This window comes from Chiloscyllium punctatum, chromosome 24 (assembly GCF_047496795.1).
Source record: "Chiloscyllium punctatum isolate Juve2018m chromosome 24, sChiPun1.3, whole genome shotgun sequence".
NCBI classification, from domain to species: domain Eukaryota; kingdom Metazoa; phylum Chordata; class Chondrichthyes; order Orectolobiformes; family Hemiscylliidae; genus Chiloscyllium; species Chiloscyllium punctatum.
In genome coordinates, this window is record NC_092762.1 from 75021131 (window position 1) to 75039389 (window position 18259).

The following is an 18259-nucleotide window of genomic DNA, read 5'->3' on the forward strand; positions in this document are numbered from 1 at the left end:
TCCCCTCCCCTTGCCAAAACCATTGACCGATTACACTCTACAATATGTTTGCTATATCCATGTTTTGCAGTAAAACAGCTTAATTTCTTTGGATATGGTGTTCCCTTTGTCTTGATATTTATTGTGAAATTCATGATTTTTTTTTTGAAAAATAATTTTTATGAAGTATGTTTGTTTGTAAATGAGTCTTAAAGTACAACCCAAAATTGAAATACAACAGATGCTGAAGATCTCGGCTGTTTCCATATTTGATGTTTTTGCTTTACTTGGCACGCAGGAAGCTCTCAGGATTAGATGAATGCTGCTTTTGCATCTTGCTGAAATTTAATTATCCAGTGACTTCAGTGGAGACTGAAATTGGGAAAGGTGTGAAGCCAGTCCCACCAATTTTCGAGTGGACTGGTTAGGTTAAAATTAATCCCATTTATAGTTCAGTCAGTGGCTGTGGCAATGCCTCGGATGGCTGTCAAATCCAAGGGACTAGATGCAAGGCATGCCATTCATTATCTAGCTAAAGCCTGGTGAATTTGTGTCCCTCCCTAGGGGTGGGAGTTCAAATGCTTCTCCTCACACTTGCTTTTAGCCTGTTTGTGGCACAGTGATAGTGTCCGCACCTCTGGGTTAAATCCCACCTGTTGCAGAGTTGACGTAGCATACTGAATTGTATGATCTATTGTCACTTGTATTTTACTGTGAATAATATAGTCAAGTACAATCTCAATGGTTGACTAAAATTACATTGACTGCAAATTCCTTCTCATGAAGAAGTAAGAAGCTGGTTGATACCTAAATATACTTTCCTTGCTTAGCTTGTTTCTTTTTGTATGAAGAATTGAGAGAAACCACTGCAACATATTAACTACGTCAAGTATTAGAAAAAAACACTAATAAAGGCTAGTCAGCTCAAGAAGAAAGGGGGAGAATAGGGAGAACTTTATTCCAGTATAAAATCGAAACAGTGCATGGCTAAATGCTGAGTTCAGTCTTCAGACTAGAGGGTTGAGGAAAAATCCTGAGTATTTGACTAAAGCTTTTGAGAACAATCTATGTGAGAAAAGTGTGATGCCAATGAATCATCGTGGAATCCCTACAGTGTGGAAACAGGCCATTCAGCCCAAAAGTCCACTTCGACTCTCCAAACAACATCCTACCCAGACTCAGCCCATCCCTGTAACCCTGCATTTCCCATGGCTAATCCACCTACCTACACGTCCCTGGACACTATGGGCAATTTAGCATGACCAATCCACCTAACTTGCACATCCTTACACTGTGCGACTGAACCGGGACACCTGGAGGAAACCCACACAGACACAGGAGAATGTGCAAACTCCATGCAGACAGTCACCCGAGGCTGGAATTGAACTAGAGTCCCTGGTGAGGTGAAACAGCAGTGCTAACTACTGAGCCACTGTAAATGGCTGAGGTCAGAGTGGAAATGGAAGGGGGTTTGAAGTGGTAAGTCACAGGTGACATGATGTCATAATGCAAGTAGTTTCTAAATCTGCAATTAATGTCTCCACTTTATGTAGGATTGTGGTATCCTATAATTTTGTACAGTAGATTAGAAAAGTTGGATGTTCTCTCAATGAAAGAGGCTTTAGGTCCTTGGATAGTTGTGTGTGAGAAATTTCTCTGCTTCTGAAATCTTTGGCATTGACCACCTCTTCTTTGGCTTATCTCCCATGTCTACACAAGGGTTTTGTTCCTGTGCTCTCAATCACTTGTGTTCTCCATACTGCCATCCTTGGCTCCCTCATTGCTTGTTGAAATGCCACTCTATCGCTTGCCAGCCAGTGTTAACACTGATGCTTCATTTCAGCTGAATGTCACCAAATTAGTCCAAGTCCTTACTACTTGTACCCATCCAACTCTAAATATAGCAACACAAATTTATTATTCCCCATTCATTGCCCAGATGCATATGGTAATAATCTGTGCTGGAGCTGAAGTTGAAAAACTCCAATTCTACTGTTATTTTTTGCCAGTCTTTTTTATTAGAGACAATAAAACTGCAGATGCTGGAATCCAGGGTAGACAAACAAGAGGCTGGGAAAGCATAGCAAACCAGGCAGCATCAGGAGGTGAAGAACTCAACTTTTCGGTGTAACCCTTCTTCAGGAAGGGGGTGGGTAGAAGGGGAGCTACAGGTAAAAGGGGAGGGGGGAGGCAGGCAGGTTGGTAAGGTGGGGATAGGTGAAGATTGGTAGAGGGTACGACCTGGTTTGTCAATGAGAGGATTGCATTGGTAGGTGGCTAAGAGCAATGGAAGGGAAGGGGAGGGGCTGGGTAGGGAGTTTGGGGTGAGAATGTGTATTGGATATGAGCAAGTAGAGAAAGAGTTAAGTTTTGAGTTTTATGAAATGAGAGGTTCAGCTGAGCATGACTCAGATCAGATAAGAACTTGCAATTAACAATGGGGTGCTGGAGACAAGGTAATGGATTAACAAGGTGGAAAAGCATTTATTATGTAGAGCCATTTAACAATATTGAAAACATTCAGTATGTAAGGTTAGTTAACAAGATGGAAAGTGTTCATTACGTGAAGCCAGTTAAAGTTAAGAACATTAATTGTGTAACAGCAGATGGCTTAATCTTTACTGTTGATGCTCGCTGATTGTAATGGTCACCGAATCAATATCTATGTTACCTTACCTGGATGCTCCTCTCTGTGAAGTGACTATATAATTCATTAAGAAACTGCTATTCCAGAGAAGACCGTGAACTCATGTCCCTGTGCACATGGGCAATCATTCTCTCTCCCTTTAGGCCCAGAATAAAGATGAAGGAGGTAAAGATATACTGTGTCTCTGAGCGTTTTGCTTCAACTCAGGGAGGGGGGGGGGTGGGAGACAACAGGACAACAGGGGGATAGGAAGTTAATACTTTCGTTAATTTGTTCACTGTTAGAGATAGATAAACAAATTTATCACTTGTTGATTTTAGAGTGAGTGTCAGGGATTTATTTTATTTAACTACTAGAAGTTGCTGAAGAACAGGTCACAGCACTTTTCACATTTTTTTTAAACAGATTATAGGGTGAGGCGCTCATCTTTGGGTGTTTAGATTTTAGTTTTCAAGAGAGGGGTCATCCTCCACTTTATAACACTTGTCACCACCATTAGGAAAGGTCACCTGTTTAACAACATTTTAAGAAAATTTGTCTTAACAACAAAGATTTTTTGTGCTTTTTAAGAAAGCACAAGTCCAAATTGAGCTCTCATTTCTGTAGTAACCAGTTATAGATGCAAGTTTGCAGGATCCCATCAGATTCAAGAATCATGTTCTGCAATTATGCAATGTAAGCATTCTAGCTTTGCATTGCTAAAAGTCAATGAACGCAAAATGCAATCATTTAAAGTAAAACGTTAAAGTATTGGTCAGAGTTATTTGTAAACTTCTGGGAATTTACGTTTTCACCGAAATGTGTGACTAAGTTGAACCTCTGAGTTCCATCAAACCTGATATCCAACCTGGAGAAACAGAACCAAAGTTGGCAATTTGTTATTCAAACAGATGCACATTACTGCATGATACATATCAGAAATCTACTGGGGGGGTGGAGGTGGTGGCAGTGAAGAAGTAAATGATCGGAGTCTATGAAATACAGTCAACTGGTGATTTGGAAGCCCACCGAAACAGGTCTTGCACACTTTCAGAGCCAGCTTGTGGGGTTTAACATTCCAATCCTCTAATGGTGAGCAAATTAACAAATAGAATAAATCCCTTCTAACTACTAACTATTCCTGAAAATAAAACAATATTCTACTGGTATGCTGTTCCAATAAATAAAAGTCAAACTTATATCAAAAATATAGAATGTAATCTTCAAATTACAATTAGGTTACATGTCTTCCAAAGCATTCTCTGCCTTCTTCTCTTGAGTCTTCTCTCAGGAGTGCCTCTTCTGCCAATTCTTCATTTTTGGTACCGTTATTATTTAAATGCTGCTTTCTCTAATACATAGGAGAAAGTGAGGACTGCAGATGTTGGAGATCAGAGCTGAAAAATGTGTTGCTGGAAAAACGCAGCAGGTCAGGCAGCATCCAAGGAGCAGGAGAATCGACGTTTCGGGCATAAGCCCTTCTTCAGGAATGAAGAAGCCCTGCTCTAATACATAGATGACTGAGAAACCAATGATTAACTTTCAAGAGCTGAGGGCCATTAGCTCTGGCGAGTGGCAGCTAGCTCTGGAGTCTCAGTCTCACTATCCCTTTTGTAGAATCTTAAAATCTCTACGGTATGGAATGAGGCCCTTCAGCCCAACAAGTCCACACTGATCCTCAAAGAATAACCCACCCATACCCATTCTCCTACCCTACATTTACCCCTGACTAATGCACCTAACCTACACAGCCCTGAACATTCTGGGCAATTTAGCATGGTCTATTCACCTAACCGGCACATTTTTAGATTGTGGGAAGAAACTGGAACACCCAAGGAACAAAGAACACTACAGTGCAGGAACAGGCCCTTCACCCCTCCAAACCTGCACCGATCCATATCGTCTATCGAAACCTGCTGTGTATTTTCTAAAGATTTGTATCTCTTTCCTCCCCACCCATTCATGTATCTGTCTAGATACATCTTAAATAATACTATCGTTCCTGCCCCCACCACATTCGCTGGCAAGGCATTCCAGGTACCCACCACCCTCTACATAAAGAGTTTTCCTCCTAGAATTCCTCTAAACGTTTCCCCTCTCACTTTGAACTCCTGATCCCTAGTAATTGAGTCCTCCATTCTAGGAGGACATTTCTTACTATTCACCCTGTCTACAACTCTCATGACTTTGTAGGCTTCAATCACATCTCCCCTCAACCACCTCCTTTCAAATGAAAATAATCCTACTCTACTCAACCTGACCTCATAGCTGGTATCCTCCATACCAGGGAACATCCTGGTGAACCTCCTCTGCACCCTCTCCAAAACATCCACGTCCTTTTGGTTATGAAGACCAGAACCGTACGCAGTATTCCAAATGTGGCCTAACCAAACCATATACAATTATAACATGACCTGCCAACACCCGTCCGATGAAGGAAAGCATGCTGTATGCCTTCTTGACCACTCTACTGACCTGCATTGCCACTTTAAAGGAAAAATGGACCTGAACACCCAGATCTCTCTGTACATCAGTTTTCCCCAGGACTTTTCCATTTACTGTAAAGTTCGTTCTGGAATTGCATCTTCCAAAATGCATCACCTCTCATTTGTCCACATGAATCCATCTGCCATTTCTCTGTCCAACTTGCCAATCTAGCTATATTCTGCTGTATTCTCACAGTCCCCTTCATTATCTGCTGCTCCACCAGTCTTAGTGTCATCTGCAAACTTGCTAATGAGGCAACCTACACCTTCCTCAAAATCATTTCTGTATATCACAAACAACAGTGGTCCCAGTATGAATCCCTGTAGGACACCACTGGTCACAGATCACCATTTTGAGAAGCTCTCTCACACTACTACACTCTGTCTCCTGTTCCTAACCAGTTCTTTATTCATCTAGCTCGAACACCCTGGACCCCATGCGACTTCACCTCCTTCATCAGCCTACCATAGGGAACCTTGTTAAATGCCTTACTAAAGTCCATGTATACGACATCTACATCCCTTCCCTCATCACTCAACTTTGTCACCTCTTCAAAGAATTCTATTAGGTTTGTAAGACATTACCTTCTCTCCACAAAACCATGTTGCCTATCACTGATAAGCCATTTTCTTCCAAATGGGTATATATCTTATCCTGAGTATCTTCTCCAGTAGCTTCCCTACCACTGATGTCAGGCTCAGGTCTGTAATTACCTGGGTTATCCCTGCTACCTTCTTAAACAAAGGGGCAACTTTAGCAATTTTTCACTCCTCACCCATTTCCAAGGATGCTACAAAGGTATCCGTTAAAGCACCAGCTATTTCCTCTCTTGCTTCCCTCAGTAACCTGGGATAGATCCCATCTGGTCCTATGGACTTGTCCACCTTAATGCCTTTGAGAATACACAATGCTTCCTCCCTCCTTATGCTGACTTGACCTAGAGTAATCAAAGATCTATCCCTAACCTCAACATCTGCATGTTCCTCTCCTCTGTGAATACTGATGCAAAGTACTCATTAAGAATCTCATCCATTTTCTCTGGCTCCACGCATATCTTTCCTCCTTGGTCCTTGAGTGGGCCAACCTTTTCCCTCGTTACCCTCTTGCTCATTATAGATGAATAAAAGGCCTTGGGGTTTTCCTTAACCCTGCTCGCTAAGGATTTCTCAGGACCTCTTTTAGCCCTCTCAGTTCCTCATTTCAGACTGGTCCTACATTCCCGATATTCTTCCAAAGCTTCATCTGACTTCAGTTGTTCAGACCTTATATACACCTCCTTTTTCCTCTAAGCAAGTCTCACAATTTTACTTCTCATCCATGGTTCCCTAATCTTGCCATTTCTGTCCCTCATTTTCACAGGAACATATCTCTCCTAAACTCTAATCAACCGCTTTATAAAAGCCTCCCACATATCGAATGTGAATTTCCCTTCAAACAGCTGCTCCCAATCAATATTCCCTAGCTCATGCCAAATTTTGGTATAGTTGGCCTTCCCCCAATTTTGTACTCTTCCTTTAGGGCCACTCTCGTCTTTGACCATGAGTAAACTAAAACTTGTGGAATTATGATCACTATTCCCAAAGTAATCCCCCACTGAAACTTCAATCACCTGGCCAGGCCCATTTCCTAACCTCAGGCCTAGTAAGTTGGGCTACCTACACACTGTTCTGGAAAACCATACTGGATGCTCCTTTCAAATTCTGCTCCATCCATTCCTCTCGCACTCAGTGAATCCCAGTCCAAGTTGGGAAAATTTAACATCTCCAATCACCACCACCCTGTTACTTCTACATCTTTCAGTGATCTCTCTACATATTTGTACCTCTATCTCACGTTCACTGTTGGGAGGCCTGCAATACAGCCCCAACATTGTTACCCCACCCCTGCTATTTCTGAGCTCTGCCCCTTTTGCCCGACTGCTCGAGTCTCTCATGGTGCCCTCCTTCAGCACAGCTGTGATATTCTCTCTGAGCAGTAATGCAACTCCTCCATCCCTTTTATCTCCCTCTCTTTCCTGCCTGAAGCATCGATATCCTGGGCCATTTAGTTGCCAATCATGCCCTTCCCTCAACCAAGTCTCAGTAATTGCAATAACATCATGCTCCCAGGTACTAATCCAAGACCTAAGTTCATCTGCCTTATCTACTATTTGCACTAAAACAAATGCACCTCAGACCACCAGTCCTTCTGCATTCATCTGCTGCCTCTTGCCTACTCTTCCCCTTAGTTATGCTGACCTCATTATCTAGTTCCTTCTATGCTTTAATTACTACCTCCTACCTGTCCACTAACCACCTCATTTGGTTCCCATACCCCTGCCACATTAGTTTAAAGTAGAGTGTGTAGTTTTGGAAAAGTACAGCAGGTCAGGCAGCATCTGAGGAGCAGGAGAATCGACGTTTCGGGCAAAAGCCCTTCATCAGGAATGACTCTAATCTCCAGCATCTGCAGCCCTCACTTTTTCCACATTAGTTGAAACTCTCCCCAACAGCATTAGCAAAAGCATCCCCAAGGACGTTGGTTCCAGTCTGGCCCAAGTGTAGACCATCCAATTTGTAATTGTCACACCTCCCCCCAGAACCGGTCCCAATGTCCCAAATCTCTGAACCCTGCCCTCCTGCAACATCTCTCAAGCCATGCATTCAGCCTGAGTATTCTATCATTCCTACTCTGACTTGCACGTGGCACTGGTAGCAATCCTGAGATTATTACCTCTGAGGTCCCACTTTCGAACTTGGTTCCTAACTCCCTAATTTCTTTGTGTAGGCCCTCATCCCATTTTTTGCCTATATCATTGGTGCCTACATGCACTACCACAACTGGCTGTTCACCCTCCCCCTTGAGAATTTTCTGCAGTCAATCTGAGACATCCCTGACCCATGCACCTGGGAGGCAACATACCATTTGTTTTCGACCACTGAACCACCTAACTACTCCCCTTACAATTGAATCCCCTATGACTGTAGCCCTACCACTCTTTCGCGCCCTTCTGTACAGCAGAGCCAGCCACGGTTGCTACTGCTGTCTTTCCTGGTGAGTCATCTCCTCCAACAGTATCCAAAGCAGTACACCAGCTTTGGATGGAGATGACAGCAGGGGACACCTGCACTGCCTTCCTGTTCCTTCTCTGCCTTTTGGTCACCCATTCTCTTTCTCCCTCAGCAATCCTAATCTATGATGTGACCAATTCACTAAACGTGCTATTCATGACCCCCTCAGCATCGCATATGCTCCAAAGTGAGTCCATCTGCAGCTGCAGAGCCGTCGTGTGGTCTAACAGGAGCTGCAACTGGACACACTTCTTGCAAATCAACCATGTCCCTGAGCTCCCACATTGAGCAAGAGGAGCATAACACGGTTTTGAGATCTCCTGCCACTTTTAATCTTAAACTTTACTTCAGTTGAGACTAAAGAAAAGTTTTTTTTTTAAACTTACTTACCAAAATGCTTACCTGAACATACCACAGAGTAAGAGGAGGAGGAGGGTGGGTGGTAGTGTCTCGGGCTCAGCCACTGCCTGAACATATCAGCTTTTTAAACGGTTTGTTTACCTTCGTGGCAGCTCCCTGGTCCTCATTCTCTCCACCCTCGCTGCAATTAAAAGGAAACCCACACAAACACAGGGCAAATGTGCAAACTCCTCACAGACAGTCACCCTGGGGCTGGAATCGAACCTGAGTGCCTGGCGCTATGAGGCAGCAGTGCTAACCACTGAGCCACCATGCCACTTCTTTTCTGATGACATAATAATATTTCTTACATATGATTAGTCCAATGTTGTCAAAACCATCAGATTTAAATTAGGCTTTTGGTATCTAAGTGCCTGGTTCAAATTGATTGCCTAAATTCAAAGCCTGTTGCCTTGGAAGAAAATGCAGCTCAGACTGTTAACTGCATGGCCTTTCGATACAAATATTTCAGTTCAAGCTCTCGGTGTACTGGCAAACTCACGCTGCTGCTCACAGACATGCAATTTTTAAAATCTCTAAGCATAGAAAAAAATGTCATCTTTTACAAGAGACCACACAATGCTTTCCCCATTTTACAATTTTACAAACACCAAATTCTAGCTTCCTGTCTCTCAATCTACAACTACTCTACCCAACTTTGCAATGCAAACTGTTAGCTTTCTAACTGTTTTATCCTTCCTGCTCCACTGTAATTTGTTGACTGAGGCCAATTTTAGCATGTCTGCACAACACAAACCAGAGATGAACTTGATCAAGATTCCATATTGTAAACTGAGCAGTGTATTTAACAATTGAGAAACTGGAATAGCAAGCAAACATACTGGTACAGAAATCTTAGATCATTTTCAATGGAGAATGTGAAGCAATGTCTCGGTGACATAGATATAGGAGCATAGCGTACAAAGAAGGAAACTTGTGATGAGAATATTTAATTGCCAAATCTTTCGTCATATCAACGGAGGCACTCCTGCCTCCTCTCAGGAATTAATGACTATGAGATAGACAGAGAGTTCTTGTTTCCAGTCTGATTTTCTTTTCCCCCAAAGTGAATTTTATTTCCGCAAATGTGGTTCTGTTCTTGATTTGTTAATTATACTGAAATGTGACACCTTCATTGACAGTCAGGATATGTTGCCTCACTGCTCACGGCTTGAACCTTTCCAGCCTTGTTGCATTACAACATCAACAATTTTCTTCTGATGCTAAGGAAAAGTTACATCCTTCTCTTAGGACTTCCGACTGAATGAGAAGCTGGAAAATTGCTAAAAATTGGAAGAAAAATGGGTGGAAATTCACAGTAGATCTAATGGATCAAGAAAAGACAAACCCAGGTTAACAACTCTGGTGCAGATACTTTGTCCAAACGGATTTTCCTTCAACACGTATTGTCTAGGGTCATACATATATTTTAAAAATAGATTCCTTTTGAATCCTCCCAACAATGGCCTAGTGATTTCCAGCACTGGCTGAGTAATGGTATCAGAGGTTCTGAGATTAAATTCTTTGTTAATGCTGGTCTTAACAGAAGAAGCATCAAGGTTGGATGAAGGTAACAATTAATATGCCAAGTCTCTTTCTCCAGATTGGCAGAAAAGGAGAAATATTGGCTGCGATAGCAAGTGAATGGAAAATATTAATGCTTAATTGCGCCAGTTGACTATGTAACTAGGTTGCTTGAATCAATTAAAGCCAAAACATGGGGTCTTATGAAGTGTTATAGAAGCCTGAGGCTTTAATCTAATTGCAGATTTTGTGTTTAATCAAGGCATGTGCATGCACCTCCTGCCTCCTCCTAACCCCTTCCACAACCCAAACCCAGGTCAATCAAAACCTGGAGCACTGTCAAGTCTAGCTTCCTTGCAGTTCTACTTTATTTTCTATTGTGTCCTGCTTATTTTCTATGGGTCTGCAGGATTGGAAAAGACAGTCTTTCGTGCACTTACCTTGTGGATGACGGACTCTGAAAGCTGAGCTCCCAAATCTACCCGTATCGGGTGTATGCATTAGTGGGAAGGTGCATCATATTATAGATTTCCCACTCATCTTGTTGCTGATAAAGGTACAGGTTTGGTCACCTTATTTGGCTTAGAACCATCACGAAATCCGTTTTGTTCTTGGATGCAAGAAGTTTTCTTTTCTCTCTGGGTTCTCCAGGCATAAGCTTAAACCAACTTGATGTGAATTTCTTGCATTTTTTTCTCAAATTACTCCAGAGTTAACCTTGCCCATGATCTCCTAACACAGCAATCAGATCAACTTTATCAAAGTCATCTTCTAATATATTTTTAAAAAATTGCATCTGCTCATTGCTTAACAATGTTTTTCGTTTTTATTTTATCCCATTTATTGTCAAATATCTTAAAGCATTTTGCAGCATAATATTAATGTTTTTAGCAAAGAGCCACACAAGATAATATTGGACTATGTCTAAAACTTTGATCCACAGTTTTAGGGAAAGAGGAGAATAGATGCAGAGATTTAAGGAAGGAATTCGAGAGCTTGGGGCCTGTGAAGCAAAAGGCTTGGTGCCAATGATGGAATGAAGGGAAAAGGGGCCATGGAGGAGTGCAAAGATCCGAGGAGTGTAGCCAAGAATGGATTTTAAAGCAATGATAAAAATCTTAAAATTGAGCAGTTAATCAACCAGAAAATACGTACGCAGTTTTGTTTTTAAGATCAAACTAGACAATAGAAGAGACAAAACTAAACTGTGAGTTTTTCCGTGGGGTTCTCAAACAGCCTGCCATTGAGGTCTGTTAAGGAACAAAACTCTGCAGAATCTGCGTTTTTTTTTTACTGAGGCTTTGAAGAGCATTCCAGAAATGTGTAAACTTTGAAAGGTTGTCAATATAAATCATGAAATGGATCCAAGAAAAACGATTTCTTAACATTGCCAGTGTTTCCTGTATTCTGCCAGTGTTTTTTTTTAAATGTTCTTTGAGCAGAAGTCTCCGGTCATATTGAACAATCTAATCTCCACTTCCATTGAATGGGCTTAATGTTCTCTAGTGTCCCTGATAATCGCAGTACCTACTATAATTCAGACAAATGACTGATACCATCGGTGGATACATAGCATAACCATTTGGTTATTTAGTTTCCTTTCTCCAGAAGATGAATTGCTGTATAGTATATTGTAGAATTGCGGATTTGGTCTTTGTTTTGCTGAGGCATAGTAAAATCATTAAAGTAGCATTCTGTCTTCACAAACACTCGTTTTTACTTTCGCTTTCCTGACTTCCATCGAACTTTCTCATGCTCTCACCTTGCCGGTTCCTGTCTCTAATGTCTTTAGTGATTAGAACCAGGGCCAGGTGGATCTCATTGACGAAGATTGTAGATTGGTCCAGGTTAACAATCCCAATCAGGGAGCTCTGGCTGACAGATATAGACAGGAGATTCGAACAGTCTCTTCAGTGTAGGCATTGGCTTTGAGCTGGCTGATCAGAGCCCATGTAAAGTGCAGATGTAAATAAAGGGTTACTTGGTGATGGGATACCAGTTTCTGTGTAGTTGTTTTAGGTTCAAATTATTCTTATGTAAATCCATCTGCTTCTAGGTTAAGTCATGGTAGATATAAATATGGCAAAGTTTCATGGTAAGTTGCATTTGGGTGTCAGCTACAGGTCATTCTACTATAACCTGCGTTTCATCAACGCAAACTTGCTGTAAAGCGAAAGAGGAATTGGGGATGCTGTTTCTACAATGCAAACATATTAGACATGTGTTGGCTTGAACATAATTACATTGCTAACACTTGAAGCGCTGTTTCTAAAGTGCCAGGTCTCATGGAACTAAGGCCTGAGCCTATGGATTCCAGAGTTGGTCTCTTTTATTGCTTGTATATAGTTCTGGTATGTTAAAGCTTGTTAACGTTCTCTTGCTTGAATATTGATCTGAACTTACTGAAGTGTGCACATGCTCAACCTACAGAGGTTGATAACATGTCTGAGTACATCTCTGAAGAGGTGATGATACAGGGCTTCACCTATATGCCTGGTGTACCACGGTGATGTAATGGACAAGAATGCACAATTGTCTCTGATGATTCTTTGACTCTTTCTTTTTTTTTAATTTTCCTGTCCACAGCATTGTTACCATTTGTCATATTGACGCTAAAGGCTAAACCAAATATGCAAGGATTTTATTGTGATGACGACAGCATAAAATATCCGTATAAAAAGGATACCATTTCACACTGGCTGATGGCAGCAGTTCTTATTCCAGTCTCCATCATCATTGTAAGTGACTGCATTTGCTACTTGTGATAAATTCCACTGGAGTGCATTCTTTTATACAAATCAGTAATAAATTCTTGCCAGAAAATATTTGAAAATCTGGCAGCTACTCCCTATAGCTCAGTGGTGATAAGCATCAATTCAAATACAATAGAACTGTATTGTTAGATGTACTTTTACTTGAAAAATAGAGTGAAAAGTTTTGTAAGTTGCCCAACCATGATGCCTCCATCAATGACAGAGGTCATACATACGATAGTAATAAATAAAAGTAAAACATTGGTATGGAACTTGATGAGGTGGACCAGAAGGTCTTGAATTCAGACTAGAGGAATGCTATGTTAATTAAACCTTGGTCACAGGTCACTGCAGCATTGCATTTGGCCATTGTCGTGTCTGGGCTGGGGAAGGGAAAATAAATTTGACAACAGTTTTTTGCTTCTGTTCACTGTCTGGTGACTCCAGCTGGATATGCCCTTACAATACAATAATGAGACAATCTCATTCTAAGCTCTGCCTTTGAGTTGTTTTATTTTGTTTCCATGGGATGTGAGCATCATTGACGAAACAAACTGTTTTTCTCATCCCTTACTGCTTTTGAACTGAGCATCTTGATAGGCTATTTCTGAGGGCAGTTAAAAGCCAAGTAGATTGCTATTGGTCAGACCAAGTAAGGGTGACAGATTTCCATCGCTAAAGGACATAAGTGAACAACAAGTGGATATGAATGGAAGGCATCATTAATTGAACATGATTCTTGGAATTTGGGAAAAGTATGCTGATTTTTTTTGAATTGTATACAATTTGGCCAATCTTTTGTAATCAATAAAAAAGGATGATAAGCCAACTGCTGTTGAGAACAACACTCAACACAATTCAACAAAAGAATGACCATCGATGTTGACTGTTGGCTGGTAGTTTATTTTTGGCTCCATCTTCTCCCCTCTGCTTTTCAAGAATGTACTTAGTTTGCTTTAGGAAAATTCCACCATCCGCTTCTGCCCTCTGATACATGGCCCAATTGGCTGTTATTCATGTGGCATTCTTGTAATGAGTGGTAGCAATTTATTCACTGGGGTTTGGAGTTAGGGGGGGCAGGTGGATGAACGTTTAGAGTCAGGACCAAGCTTTACCTGGGCAGCAGTCACTAGTGATAATGCTATCCCTGGTTGCTTTAACTTCTCCCAAGCTCAGAATCACCTTGTGCACTCCTGTCACTTTGCTGGCCGTGACCAGTATTGGTTGAGTGAGGGAGTCGATGTTTCAGATTGGGACCCTCCTGATGAAAGGTCCCGACGTGAAATTTTGACTCCTCTGCTACTCTTATGCTGCTTGATCTGTTGAGCTTTTTCCAGCTCCACACTTTTATTGAATCTGACTTTCAAGCATCTGCAGTCCTCATTATCTCCAATTAGAATCAGGGAGCCGTCCCATTGAATGGATCAAGTTGGTGAGATATTGTGGAACCTCTAGTCAGTGATTTTCATACACATTCTGTTAATGTTAAATTGTTTTCAGGCTGTTGGACCCAGAAAGCTCGCATCTTGCAATACTGTAAAAGTCTTGTCCCTCAGTTGTATCTCACTTGTTTGTTTTCTTTATCTAGGTTGCTGTTGGAGAAGCATTTATGGTTCACCTAAAACTATTGTATTCAAGATCTGAATTCAATAACTATCTGGCTGCCTTGTACAAGGTGGTAGGAACCTTCGTGTTTGGGGCTTCATTGAGCCTGTCATTGACTTGCATTGCAAAATACACCGTTGGACGTCTTCGGCCAAACTTTTTGGCATTGTGTAAACTGAATATGTCATCGGTGAACTGCTCACAGTATGTCCAGTCATACAGTTGCACAGGGCCAGCTGCAGATGTCACAGAGGCAAGGTATGTAGCTCATCAATATGTAAGCCACAGTAAAACTTTACTCCATCCATAACCAAACAAAAAAAGGAAGTAGTTTGATTTTTACCAAATGCTGAACCTTGAGTTAACATTTCAGCAAAAGCAGAAGAATTGCCAGCCTTTTGTTGGGTGTATAGTAGTAGATTATAAATGAATTCAAATACATCAGCTAAAATGGTGACTATCCTTTCCACTCAGGAAATAATTGAAAACTTTCTTATTTTAGAAATGAAATATTCAGCTATTTTTGATGTACATATGGTAATTGTGATCACCGAGTTCACTGAATTAAAAGTATTCTTCCAACCTCCTTCTGGAGTACTGGTCACTTCCATTAACCTTTTCATAGAACTAACATTCAGCCAATAATAGACAAGTTCCTTTCCCTGTGGTGGGGGAGTCCAGCACTAGAGGGCTTGGGTTTAGGGTGAGAGGGGAAAGATTTAAAAGGGACCTAAAGGGGCAGTTCTTTTACGCATAGGGTGGTATTTGTATGGGATGAGCTGTAAAAGGAGTGGTGGAGGTTGGTACAATTACAATATTTAAAAGGCATCTGGATGGGTATATGAATAGGAGGGGTTTAGAGGGATATGGGCCAAAAGCTAGTAAGTGGGACTGGATTGATTTAGGATATCTGGTCGGCATGGGTGAGTTGGACCGAAGGGTCTGTTTCCACGCTGTACGAGGTCGTCCACATCAAAATGGACTAAGTCTCAGAACACAATAGTACTTGCAATTCAAATTAGGAATCTTTGGAACCTGCATTTGTCACTGATCTCATGGAACACTTTTTTTTAAAATTTCCACATTTGATATTGAATTCCAATTCCAACACACGTTCAGGGGCAATTACAAAAGGAAAAAGAAACTTGCTTAATATTTTTAAGTTAAAAACCAAAAGAACTGCGGACCCTGTAAATCAGAGAAAAATAGAAATTGCTGGAAAAGCTCAGCAGGTCTGGCAGCATCTGTGGAGAGAAATTGGAGTTTACATTTTTCAGTTCCAGTGACTCGACCCGAAATGTTAACACTGATTTCTCTCCACAGATGCTGCCAGACCTGCTGAGCTTTTCCAGCAATTTCTATTTTTAATATTTTAAGCTGCTGGGTGTTTTAAAGATAGTGGCAATTCTTTTTTATTAAACAACATCAATTTGCCTTAAGAAAATATTAACAATGCTGTAATGTATTGTCTGAGTTCTGGTCCATTATAAAATAAACAGTTTGTTAATGTCTTTTGACTTGTTTCTGCTGTTGTTGTCAATTTGCATTTTGAGTATGAGCTGATTATATTTCTTTGCCTGAACAGCTATGAATACTGTAATTGATATTTCTCACTGCCTTTGGCAAGTATGATCAGGAAAAATGGACAATGTTATTTTGCCAATGTATTAATTCTGTGAACTGAGACCAGTTCCATTTTTTCTTCACTTGTTCACTTCTACCTCTGCCACTTTAATAGCTGTCAGTGCATCCTTCTGTTAGGAAATACTGCTGGTTAACTTTAACCCTATGCTTATTTGCCAAATCAAACTGGCTGTCATAATGAGCATAGTTTTGGAACAGCTTGTATGGAAAGAACAATGAATACTTTCCTTGAAGTGAATCCATTACATTTTCATATTTGGCTCAATTATTCCATAATCCATGATGTTGAAATGGTGATGCAATTTGCTCTTTATGGACAGTTTTGTCTGTAAATACTGGATCAGTGATTTAGTGGCTAAATTCTAGATCTCTGCAGGCCCAGGAGTCTCCAATCCAGTCCACAGTATGTACTTTTTTTAATTACCTGGGTCAGTTATATGTCTGACAAACACTCGCAATTTCTTTACTAATTTTAAGAGTCTCCAAACAAAGCTGCTGAGGAAATGATTCAAGTGGAGTTTCTGTTTTCAGCTTTGAAATGCGTCCCCAAAGGTTCTTGTCTGGCGCCAGAATGAACAAGGTTTGGGATGTTCGTCATTCTGCAGCACAACCCCACCTTCAAAACTAGGGGTATCAGTGGAATTTAAGCAGCTACAACTTAAGAAAAGCAGCAGAATTAGGCTACTTGGCCTATCAAATCTGCTGTTCTGGCTCTGAAGGCCAAAATAGAGTTTCCATTTCTGTTTGGAAATTGGCTTTCAGGATTGTCTGAAATAAATTGGGAAGAAAACCTCTGTCCTTAAGAGTGTTGGCCCCCTGGTTCCATTACTGAACAGGTCTGGTTATCTATTAACGTTGTCTTCGAGGCCTGTACACCTGCCCGCTCCTCATTTTAGATTGCAGCGAGTAAGGCATGGCTCCTGAGCTTCCATTGGTGGGGACATTGTCTTGCAACCATCAGAGAATCTTATCCCTCCTAGGCTTTTTCCCCCACCCTCCTGCCAGCTGTCTTCCTGCTCATCCCATTAGGTTGAGCCCTGGAATTGAGATGCTTCTTCTTGTATCTAGCCTTAACACCAAGAATGTACAAGGTTTGAACTTCTTGATTATGCGGGCAGCTACCTTCAACCTGATGATGCATCTTGTACACCTTCAGCCTACCTGATGCTTTAATCGCAGGAAGCACGGTGTCACATTCCAAGCATATTCATCACCAATTACTCAATCGAAGCTCGATTTGATGCACTTCAATAATTAAGACATTCTGGCTTTCTCACAAACACAATTTAAGACATTTCCTCAGTGGTTTGTCAGTGTCGAAGAAAAATCAAGAGCTGACATGTTACTCTGGTTCTCTCTCCACAGATGCTGCTGGATGTGTTGAGTTTTTCCAGCACCTTTCATTTTTATTTTAGATATCCTACATCCACTGTCCTTTGGTTTGATTCTCAGTGACACATGAGCTAAGGATTTAGATGGTGGCCACAAGTAACCTTGTTTATTTTTCATTTCCACCAAGTTCAATTTTAAAATAAAGCAGCTGCAAAACTTTAGTATTGAAGCAAAACATGTAATTTCTCAACTCAATACATTACAGGAGCAGGCCTTCCACCCACCAAGCCTACACTGATTTCTAATCCCTATTTAGACCCGCTACTTATTGTCCATGTGCAGTTTCTAACCCTCTGTTCACCTCCTGTTCATGTGTCTCTTAAGATATGCCTTAAACACTACTAATGTGCCTGTTTCTGCCACTTGCACTGGCAGTGTGTCTGTGTGAAAAATTTTCCTTCCCCTAAACTTTCCCCTTCTCACATTACCTCTGCCTCTATGCCATCTTGTAGTTGACCATCCACCCTGGGGGAAAAAGCCTCTAACTATCCACCCTTTCATAATTTTGTCGACCTCTATCAGGTTGCCTCTCAGCCTCTGTCTTTCCACTGTGAAAACAATCCAAGTTTATCCAAACTTTCCTCATAACTAAAACTCTCTAGACCAGGCAACATCCTAGTAAACCTTCTCTGCACCCTCTCTAAAGCATGCACATCCTCTGGTAGTGTGGTGACCAGAATGCGCGCAATATTCCAAATGTTGCCAAACTAAAGTTTTATACAGCTGTAACATAACTTGCCAATTCGATGTCCCAGCCAATGCAGGCAGCCATGCTGTATGCCTTCTTGATCACCTTCCAG

General features: G+C 41.2%; 1 protein-coding gene across 3 annotated transcripts in view; it reads left to right on the plus strand.

Annotated features, from left to right (window-relative positions):
* LOC140494704 (phospholipid phosphatase 2-like) overlaps positions 1-18259 on the plus strand; it is a 104469-nt gene that overhangs the window by 60556 nt on the left and 25654 nt on the right. For all 3 annotated transcript variants that reach the window (XM_072594206.1, XM_072594205.1, XM_072594207.1), the window contains exons 3-4: positions 12652-12803; positions 14407-14681. In XM_072594206.1, coding sequence (XP_072450307.1) covers positions 12652-12803; positions 14407-14681 — 427 coding nt within the window. The remainder of the gene's footprint in view (positions 1-12651; positions 12804-14406; positions 14682-18259) is intronic.